We start from the raw sequence: 11,505 nt of genomic DNA, 5'->3' as shown, positions 1-11,505 counted from the left end.
ACCCAGTTTCCAAATAAAAATATAAAATAGGTCTGGGAGTATAGCCTGGAGGTAGAAGGGCTTCCAGGAACCCCAGTACCACCAAAATAAATAAATAAATAAATAGGAAGATGGCAACTGAGGGAAGCAGCACATATCAGTCCTGCTGACACTTGGTCTCCATTGCCATGAAAACAGTGTTCTGACAAAAGAAATCAACATAAATTTTAAAAGAGCATGAAAAGTGAAAGGCAGCAGAAAAAAGCTGGAAGGCAGACAAGAGAGTAGAAAGGGAACCTGCCTGCCTCCAATGGCTGTGGCCATAGGTGTCATGGTGGCACCATCTTGCCTCACTGCACTGGATTGCCAGAGACCCACAGAAAAAGCCAATGACTTGAAACAAAGTAAGTAGCTGCAGCTCATCAAAATTGTAAGCTGTCAGTTCCTCCTCCTGCACAAACAGCAGCTACTACTTGCAGCAGTGGTGGCCAAGCTCACAGTGCTCTCCAGAGATCCAGAGCAGCACTCAACACCACCATAAGTGAATCCGCTGTCCCCTTGGGAGACTGCCCAGGGCAGCCACAGGAACCACGATAAACTCCTAGGGTCTGAGAAATTGTGGTTCATCCCAGCGAAGGTGGAGGTAGAGTCTGCTGATGGGCATAGCAGAGACTCAAGCTCAGCATTGGTAGAAAGAATGGAGGGAGAGCTATGCTTAATATTAGATCCAGCCCCATTCATACCAGCTATATGCATAGACTGAGAGAGACACAGAGACTTAGGGATGCAGCAGAAAAGGTACTGGTGGCACTAGGCAACTGCACAGAGAGAGACTGCAGAGGCCAAGTCTGCTCAGTATTCATATATTTGTAGGGTTGCGTTATTTTGTTGTTTTGGTTTGGTTTTTGTTATTCGCGTGCGCACGTGCGTGTGTGTGTGTGTGTGTGTGTGTGTGTGTGTGTGTGTGTATACTTGTTTGTTTTCTCTCTTTTCCACCCCTTTCACAAACCTCTTCTTGTACATATCTACTCCATCCCGCCCCCCCTTTTTTTGTGGGTCTGGGGATGGAACTCAGGGGCATTCAACCTCCGAGCTACACCTGCTTCCCTATTTTATTATTCTTTATTTTGAAACTGGGTCTCACTGAGTTGCAGAGGGCCTCACTAAGTAGCTGAGGCTGTCCGCGAATCGTGATCCTCCGGTTTCAGCCTCCCGAATGCTGGGATTACAAGCGTGCACCACCACGCCTGGCATTACTCCATCCCCTTTAAAAATTCTTTTCTTTTCTCTTCTTTGTCTTGTATTAAATCCACTTCAGTGGTGGTGCATGCTTGTAATTCCAGCATTTGGGAGGCTGAGACCGGAGGATCACGGTTCACAGACAGCCTCAGCTACTTAGTGAGGCTCTTCGCAACTCAGTGAGACCCTGTTTCAAAATATATAAAAATTGGGCAGGGGGTGTAGCTCGGAGGTCAAATGCTTCTGGGTTCCATCCCCAGACCCGCAATAATAAATAAATAAATAAATAAATAAATAAATAAATAAATAAATAAATCCACTTCATATCACTATACTAAATACTCTACATTGGTTACTAGAATCCTACTACATATTCACTATCTCTAACCTATACTATATACTACCTTACCAAACTCATACTCTCTTTTTGATCCTGTGGCTTTACCCTATTCTTGCCTTTATTACTTCACTTTCCTCCTCACTCAACTGTCACCATTTAATACATCACAGCCTGCCCTTGTATATACCGGCTGACACCTACAGATGGAAATAAATATATCAAAAGCAGCAAATATACAAACATCTGAAATTATGAGAAGGAAGCAACGCATCCCCACAACCTCACAATAGCAGAACCTGACAACACAGAATTGCAGAGATAGCCAGAAGGACAAATCAGAAATTTAACAGTAAAAATTATACAGGATTTCTGAAAAGAATTTAGACAAAGCCTGAAAGAAATAAAGGATGTAATCATTAATGTGAAGGCATCAACACAAACCATAAACAATAGATTAGATCACATGAACAATAGAATCTCGCTCTTAGAAGATGATTACTCCAAAAATGAATGCATAATATATAATATAGAAAAAGCAATTTGACAACATGAATTAGACATTGAAGAGATATGGGCCCATCTTAAAAGAGCTAACCTAAGAATAATAGGCATAAAAGAGGGAAAAGAGGGTGAAACTATGGGATAAGTATACGATGTAATTTTACTAAGCCATAAAGAACAAAATTATGTCATTTGTGGTGAAATGGATGGAAATAGTGAACATTATGCTGTGAGATTCTTAGAAAATGTAAGAAATCAGATGCTCTCCCTAATATACAGAAGCTAGGGAGAAAAGGGGTCATAGGAAGAACTCTAGGCAAAGGAGGAAAAACTATAGATGAGCAAATAAGGAGGCCTAACTGGGGGTGATGGGAGGGGGGAAGGGGGAAATTCCATAATGTACATGATGTATATTCACAAACATATCAAAGTCAATCACTAAGACAAACATGAGAGGAGGGAGGAAATGAGGGGTAATGGGGAAGGGCTAAATGAGTGATGTGTGCATGTATACCTCTATCATTTTGGACTCTGTTAAGGTGTATGACTACAATGCATGAATAAAAAATAAATTAAAACAAATAGGGCTGAGAGTATGGCTTGGAGGTAAAATGTCCCTGGGTTCCATCTCCACTATCACAAAAACACAAAAAACCAGAAACGTCTTTATGATAAAGATCCCTGAAGTACAAACTATTATCCTCAGATTAATCTGGTTTGGATTATATTATAAATGTCTATTTACTTCTCTGTTTTTACATAGATCCAATGCTTCTCAGACTCATTTTTGTCAGTCTGCTGAGACTATGATGAAATCTATGGATACTTTCTCAGAATGAGAAAAGGACACTTCCAAGTTACTATAAAACATTAAATATGATATCAGAGGTCTTATTACTGGGCCATGTTTGTGCACCAAATGGAACCATATAATGTTCTGTGTTTTGAGTTTCTCTTCTTACTCTCTGGAACCATACCCTGCATGTTGTATGCTCTAGATACATGAATGCTTTTTTAATGACTAAGGAAAGAAATGGATAAGTGTTGTCAGCCAGACTGTATGCCAGGTAAAGAATTTCTACACTTTCAAAACTGTTGATAAACATATGTAAGCAAACGATGGGCCTCTTCCCTAGCAATCCTAAAATACCAAACATTCCAAATGCCTTTGCCCTAACAAGAGTTCCTTTCCCCAAGGCCTTTAAACTACTTGGATTCTCATTTATCTTTCTGAAGGTATTTCCTTTAGTCTGGTTTTCTCCCCTGTAACTGGAGAAAACATTATTCTGCCCATAACCTTAGAGGGTGTCAAACTTTATTATTTTTCTCTCTTCTAGAAATTATAATCAAACATGAATGCATTTAAGTAGTGTTCATTTATAATCCAAGGTACTTCACCACCCCTACCCACTTGTTTTATTTTTCATTATATATAAGAGCTAAACTAGATGTTGTAGAAACTACTAAAATGAGTAAAAGTCATGAATCCTGTAGTCAAATCCTTTACCCTCTCATAGAGTTGTGGATGAAGGAGAAGACAATGAGGAGATAGTAAATAAAGGAAAACTAATGTAAGTTATGAGACTACTAACAACCAACATAAGAATTGTGATTATTTTTTATATCTTCAATTATGGTAGTCAAATGCAACACTATCAGCAGTGTCCTGGGCAAGGACAATAGGCATTAAGTCAATACTGTACTGGCCAAATTGAGAGACATTCATTCTACCTGCGAGTCTCTCTCTTTTTGCTTTAACTTTTTATTATAAATATTTCATACCATTTATAAAGACTGAGAACCTGGGAGTGGTGGCACACACCTGTAATCCTAGTACTTGGAAGGTTGAGACAGGAGGATCACAGGTTCGAGACAAGCCTCAGCAACCTCGCAGGACTCTCAGCAACATAATGAGAGCTTGTTTCAAAAAAAAAAAAAAGGCTGGGAGTGTAGCTTAGAGATAGCATGCTCCTGAGCTCAATATGCAGTACTTTCACCAAAAAATTGAGTTAATTGTATAATTATACACTTTTCAGTGTCAACTGTTATCAAGATATGACTAATTCTGTACTACCTATATCATCTTACTCTCCACCCTCATTAAAAGAAACCCAATGTTCTTGATTCACCAATCAATTTTTTTACCACTGCATTCTAATTTCTCTCCCAGCTTCCTTACCTAATCGTACCACTTGTCCCACCCTTCTTTTTGTTTTTACTTTCAGCAGTGCAGCTCTGATGGCCCAACTCTTCCAGGACATAGATCCCTAAAGGCCAGCCCTGGACCCTAAACAGCTCAGGGGGAGGAGCCAGACCAGCAGTCACACTCTATCCATTTCTTCTCTGGACAGACGGCTTCATAATGGTGGTTGTAGAGAATGGAGCACCCATGAGTCTCACTATTCTGTTGCTCTGGCTTGAAGTGTCCCTGTCTCTTTCTGGCTTCTCCCAGGCTGGGCCCACCCAATACCTCAGTTTCCCAGAAGTTGTGATCCCCTTGAAGGTAACCAGCAGGGGCAGAGGTGCAAAGACTCCAGGATGGCTCTCCTACAGTCTAATGTTTGGGGGCCAGAAACATATTGTCCACATAAGGGTCAAGAAGCTGTTGCTTTCCACACACCTCCCTGTGCTCACCTACACAGTGCAGCATGCTCTCCTGGAGGATCACCCCTTCATTCCTGATGACTGTTACTATCATGGTTATATTGAGGGGGCTCCTGCATCCCTGGTTGCTTTCAGTGCCTGCTCTGGGGGCTTCCGGGGAATGTTACGAATAAATAACTTCACCTATGAAATCGAACCCATCAGGCACTCTACCACCTTTGAACACCTGGTTTATAGGTTACATAGTAACAAGACACAATTCCCACCCATGAGATGTGGTTTACAAGAGAAGGAAATAGCACATCAACAGTTGGAATTTGAACCATCTGAGAGCTCAGATTTGAAACAAAATTCTGCTGGTGACTGGTTGCCCCACATGTGGTTTTTGGAGCTGGTTGTAGTAGTAGGTCATGATTTCTTCACTTATTCCCAAAGCAACTTGTCAAAAGTGCAAGAGGATGTATTTCTTGTTGTCAATATAGTGGATTCTGTGTATCAGCAGTTGGGTATTTACGTGATTTTGGTTGGAATTGAGATTTGGAATCAAGGAAATGTTTTTCCAATAGTAAACATGCAACAGGTTTTGGAAGATTTTTCTCAGTGGAAACGAATCAGTCTTTCCCAGCTACAGCATGACGCTGCACATATTTTCATTAAAAACTCATTTATAAACATACTTGGTCTAGCCTATGTTGCAGGAATATGTCGTCCTCCTATCGACTGTGGAGTTGATAATTTCCAAGGAGATCCCTGGTCTCTCTTTGCTAACACTGTGACCCATGAGTTGGGTCATACTTTGGGTATGAAACATGATGAGGAATTCTGTTTTTGTGGGGAAAATGGTTGTGTTATGAGTGCTTTCAGAGTACCAGCAGAGAAATTCACCAATTGCAGTTATGCTGATTTTACAAAGACTATGGTAAACCAAGGATTATGTCTGCAAAATCACCCCCAACCAGGGAAATTCTTTATGCTGAGACGCTGTGGGAATGGTGTGGTTGAAAAAGAAGAGGAGTGTGACTGTGGATCTATACAGCAGTGTGAGAAAGATCCCTGTTGTCTGTTGAACTGTACTCTAAGTCCAGGGGCTGCCTGTGCTTTTGGACTATGCTGCAGAGACTGCAAATTCATACCACCAGGGAAAATCTGTAGAGAGCAAGTCAATGAATGTGACCTTCCAGAGTGGTGTAATGGGACATCCCATCAATGTCCAGAAGATGGATATGTGCAGGATGGGATCCCCTGTAGTGGCAATGCCTACTGCTATCAGAAGAGGTGTAATAACCATGACCAACAGTGCAGGGAGATTTTTGGCAAAGATGCAAAGAGTGCATCTCAGAAATGCTATGAAAAAGTCAACTCCCAGGGAAATCGGTTTGGCCACTGTGGTTTACATGGCACAGTATACCTAAAATGTAATATGTCTGATGTCTTCTGTGGAAGAGTTCAGTGTGAAAATGTGGAAAGCATTCCCCATCTCCAAGAGCATTCTGTTTTGCAGCACACTTACATCAATGGTGTCACCTGCTTGAGTATTGACTATCACTTAGGGATGGGCGTACTGGACCTTGGTGAAGTGAAAGATGGCACTGCCTGTGGAACAGGAAAGATCTGCATCCACAAAAAATGTGTCAATTTGTCTGTTCTATCACAAGCCTGCCTCCCTGAGACCTGCAATATGAAGGGGATCTGCAACAACAAACACCACTGCCACTGTCGCTATGGATGGTCCCCACCCAACTGTCTTCACAGAGGCTATGGCGGTAGTATTGACAGTGGCCCGGCATCTGCAAAAAGAAGAGTTTTCCCGCCCCTAATTGTGATTCTTTTATTGTCTGTTTTGATTTCTCTGTTAGCTGTTGGGCTTTATATATATTGTCAAATACATTCTGGTCCTGAGGAAATTAGGGCCCACTCATCGGTTTAAGAAAATGTCTCTGATCTAACATCCCATGCATTATTAAGTTTTAGTTTCTTGGCAGCAGAAATGTTAGCACATGCCTGAAACCTAGCACATTTCTCAGTTTACAGAGAGATGCAGGGATCTTCCCTTCTATCAGTATCAGAAACACTGTCATTTAGTTCAGGTGATTCCTACCTTTATGTTCAGTGTCTTCAGCAACCAATAAAACTCTCTTTCCTAATGACCCAATTTAGTCCATTTTTGTGCTTTTTGAGCATAAATATAACTTCATGGAGTAGGAGACAGACATCAGAGTGTTCAGGGATGAGTCTTCCTCTCTAATGCCTATTAGTAATTTGGGGAAGTTAATTAAAGTTTCTGGCATTGTTTCAAAATCCCAAAAGAGGGTTAATCATAATTGTCACACTCCATTCCTTGGTGTGAACTGAATCCTTGTTAAATATAAACAAATTGTTGTTTAATAAAAACTCCTGACCTCATTTGCTGTGTACACTCTAGCCAAGTTTGTGTATTCTCTTTGCCTTAGTTTGGCTTTTTGGGCATCCTTTTGGAGAATTTCCTTCGAATACCAAAATAAAAACATGGAATTTTCTTCGAATACCAAAATAAAACTTCATGAGTGCAGGATTAATTTTATTGTTTTGCCAATGACTGGAAGAGAGCCTAATACACAATAAAATGAGAATGCAGGAATGAGCTTGAGGAGAGTACTAAATGCAGGGAGTAATAAGTTAGGAAAAGAAAAAAAATAGTACTTTGTTACCTTTGGGATGCCACTCCTGCCCTCTTTTCAAAATCATTTGAGATTTTGTTCTAACCTCAACTATAACTATTTAAAATATGTTCATTTAGCCAGGTGTGGTGGCGCACGCTTGTAATCCACGTGCTTGGGAGGCAGAGATAAGAGTATCAAGCAGGTTCAAAGCCAGCCACACTGGCTTAAGAGACCCTGTTTCCAAATAAAAGTATAAAAAATAGGTCTGGGAGTGTAGCCTGGAGGTAGAAAGGCTTCCCCAGTACCACCAAAATAATAATAATAATAATAATAATAATAATAATAATAATTTAAAAAATAAAATATGTTCACTTAAAATTTCACTAATTGCCAGGCTAGGTGGTACTTGTGATCCTAGTTCTTGGGAAAGTGACACAGGATGATCACAGGTTCAAGGCCAGCATGCAGTAACTTAGCAAGATTCACTTTTCCTAGTGGTTAGCCAGTTGTCCCAGTACAATTTTTTTTTTTTTTTTTTTTTTTTTTTGCGGGTCTGGGGATGGAACCCAGGGGAATTCTACCCCCAAGCTACAGCCCCTGCCCTATTTTTTATTCTTTATTTTGAAACTGGGTCTTACTGAGTTGCAGAGGGCCTCACTAGATAGCTGAGGCTGGCCGTGAACTGTGATCATCCAGTCTCAGCCTCCCGAATGCTGGGATTACAAGCGTGCACCACCACAACTGGCTATCCCAGTATAATTTAATTAATTTGTCATTTTTACTGATTTATTGGCAAAATGAAAGTCTGTATTATGTTTTAATTTGTTAGAGTTCCAAAATAAAAAAATGAACTAGGACTTCAATCCCCAGTACCAACGCACGCACCACGCGCGCGCGCGCACACACACACACACACACACACACCCCACTCCTGGGTGTTTACTTGGAGAAATGAAAGGATATGTTTACACAAATTCTGTCTACTAATGTTCTTGGCAGATTTACATGTAATAGGAAAAAACTGAAAACAACAAAATTTCATTTAAGGAATGAATGGACAAATGTACAATGGCACATCTATACTATAGAAAACTACTCAGCAGTAAGAGGAATGATTTTTTTTTTTTTTGGTGGTACTGGGGTTCCTGGAAGCCCTTCTACCTCCGGGCTACACTCCCAGATCTATTTTTTATATTGTTTTATTTGGAAACAGGGTCTCTTAAGCCAGCAAGGCTGGCTCCGAACCAGCGCAATCCTCCTGTCTCTGCCTCCCAAGCGCAGGGATTACAAGCATACGCCACCACGCCCAGCTAGGAATGAATTTTTGATACAAGCAATGGCTTGGATGAACTCAAAGATATTCAACTGAGTGCAAGTCTCTGTATTATCGTCATAAGAAGTGGTATACAGATCAATGGGTCAGAATAGAGAATCTAGAAAGAGATCTATGTACATATGCTCTATTTGTTTGATGGTCAATTCACCAACATCATTCAATAAAGCAATTAAAGTCTTTTCATTGATAATTTTGCCACATCTGGATATCCTTATATTTTAAAAATTGCTGTCACAGGTTGGGCATGGTGGCACACACTTGTAATCCCAATGCTTGGGAGGCTGAGACAGGGGAATGGAACAGGTTCCAAGCCAGTCTTGGCTACTTAGTGAGGCTCTTAGCAACTTAGTAAGACCCTATTTCCAAATAAAGTATGCGATAGGTTTGGGAGTAGAAAAAGCCCCTGGGTTCCACCCCTAGTACCACAAAAATAAATAAATAAATAAAAATTGCTGTCACCTTCTATAGTGTACAGAAATAAACTCAAAACATGTCAGGTATATTATTGTAAAAGCTGAAACAACAGAATTCTTAAAAAATTGGGGGAATCTGCATGAAATTAAGGTAGGTAAAGATTTTTAATACAGTATATAAAAAGCACTAGCCATAAAGTTATTGGAAAATTGGATGTAACAAAATGAAAAATCACAACACTTACAAGGACATTAAAAAGAAATTGGGAGAAAAATGTTAAGTCACATATATAAAAAAGTGCTTTTATCCAGATGTGTAAATAATATATAAAACTCAATAATTCATTTATAATGGACCATAATTCATTTAAAATGCATAAAAGTAATTTATTTAAAAGTGCAGATATTAGAGGGGAAATACTAGCTAAGTTTTAATGGAAAGATAGGAGAGGAGAAAGGCCGATCTTGATTAAGGAGCATCTTCACCTGAACATGTGTAAAATTATGAATAAGACATGGTTAACCTGGCCAACCATTGGTGGGGGGGGGAGAGAAAACGGGGGCGGGGGGGAGAGGGCACCAAATATAGTGTAAATGTATACTATTTATGTTCAATAAAAAAATTGTTAAAAATAAATAAATAAATAAAGGACATCAGCTGGGGAAAAAAAAAAAAAAGTGCACAAAAGCCGGGCATGGTGGCACATGCTTGTAATCCCCGCGCTTGGGAGGTGGAAAAGGAGAATCGCACTGGTTCAGGGCCAGCCTCGCTGGCTTAAGAGACCCTGTTTCCAAATATAAAAAAAATATATAAAATAGGTCTGGGAGTGTAGCCCGGAGGTAGAAGGGCTTCCAGGAACCCCAGTACCACCAAAATAAATAAATAAATAAATATGCACAAAAGTTTGGAAAAACTACTTCCAAATGAGGCATATTTATTGGTTAGCAAACACATAAAACATGCTTATAGCATTAGTCATTATGGAAATGCAAATTAAAGCAAAAATACACACCAAAGGTAGAGCCACAAAAATGATGATAATGTCAGATAATATTTTCTTTAAAACTTAAAGATTATGAAAATTGTATTAACCTTCCTTGACGATTTACTGATACCACTTTTCTCTTATATTACCATTGCTTTTTGCTTTTTCCTACACAGCATATCAAATACAAATGAAATAATAATAATGATATTATTAACTAAGGATAAGATAGAGCTCAAAATAACTTAAAATAACACTCTTATCTTTTTGTGGTTGTATCATTGTTATAATTAAGATGCAGTGTGTCCCCCAAGGGTTCATGTGCTGGAGGCTTGGTCCTTAGTGTAGTGATACTGAATTTTTTTTTTTTTTTTTTTTGGTGGTACTAGGGTTCCTGGAAGCCCTTCTGCCTCCGGGCTACACTCCCAGACCTATTTTATGCTTTTTTTTATTTTTGGAAACAGGGTCTCTTAAGCCAGCACGGCTGGCTTCGAACCTGCTTGATCCTCCTGTCTCTGCCTTCCAAGCATGGGGATTATAAGCATGCGCCACCACGCCCTGCAGTGATACTGAATTGGTAGTATGGAGGTGGGAGAACCTGTAAGAGGTGGGGCTCGGGGGAGTTGACAAGGTCATTGAGGATATTTCCCCAAGAAGGAATTGATATAGTTCTCATGGGACTCTGGTTAGTCCTCCTGAGAGGGTTGATATAAAAGAGCAAGAGAGGACTCTATCTCTGGCTTTTGGTCTTGTCATGTAATCTTCCCCCTTTTGCAGGTACTACCACCATGATGCCATCTGCCAGGTGGTGACTCAGCCAAGGGGCACCTGACTGGGAGTTGAATCGATGGGGCTGACCAATAAAACCCCAAGCCTCAAAAACTGAGCTAAGTAAAACTCTTTATAAATTACCCAACCAGGGATGGTTTGTTGGAGCAATGGAAATCACATTTATACAATCATTAACTAGATATATAGTTTTATTTATTTCAGTTTGTATGTATGTACTCAGGTATGTATGGGTGTAGTATTGGGGATTGAACCCAGGGGCATTCTACCCCAAAGCTCCAACCCTAACCCTTCTCATATTTTACTTTGAAATAGGGTCTCACTAGGTTGTAGAGGGCCTCACTAAGTTGCTGAAGTTGTCTTCAAACCTGTGATCATCCTGTCTCAGCCTCCCAAACACTTGGATTATAGGCATGCACTATCTCACTTGGTATTCTGTTTTTAATTTTGAATAATTGGTATTTTGAGGACCACTTTTGTTGTAAAAAATTTTTTTTACAAATCAGTAGATGAACTTAGATTGAAAGCATATAAACATTACTTAATTGGAGCATATACTCCTCATCCTGGAATCACCTCTATTTTATTCATTCCACCCCCACCCCATAAGTAACTATGATATTAGCTGTTGGCTTATCTTTCAGGCTCTCTCTTGATCTTGCTCTCTTTTGCAAATATA

At 39.9% G+C, this 11,505-nt stretch overlaps 1 protein-coding gene across 1 annotated transcript; it reads left to right on the top strand.

The window, feature by feature from the left end:
• Positions 1 to 4,421: 4,421 nt before the first annotated feature.
• LOC308271044 (disintegrin and metalloproteinase domain-containing protein 21-like) lies at positions 4,422 to 6,590 on the top strand (the record flags this gene model as incomplete). The annotated part of the gene is made up of 1 exon (XM_080707172.1): positions 4,422 to 6,590. The coding sequence occupies one exon, from the start codon at positions 4,422 to 4,424 to the stop codon at positions 6,588 to 6,590; it is 2,169 nt and encodes a 722-aa protein (XP_080563298.1).
• Positions 6,591 to 11,505: the final 4,915 nt, after the last annotated feature.

Source organism: Muscardinus avellanarius, assembly GCF_963383645.1.
Source record: "Muscardinus avellanarius genome assembly, chromosome: 12".
In the NCBI taxonomy this organism is placed as follows: Eukaryota; Metazoa; Chordata; class Mammalia; order Rodentia; family Gliridae; genus Muscardinus; species Muscardinus avellanarius.
The sequence above is the reverse complement of the archived record's forward strand: the minus strand, read 5'-3'. Positions and strand labels throughout refer to the sequence as shown.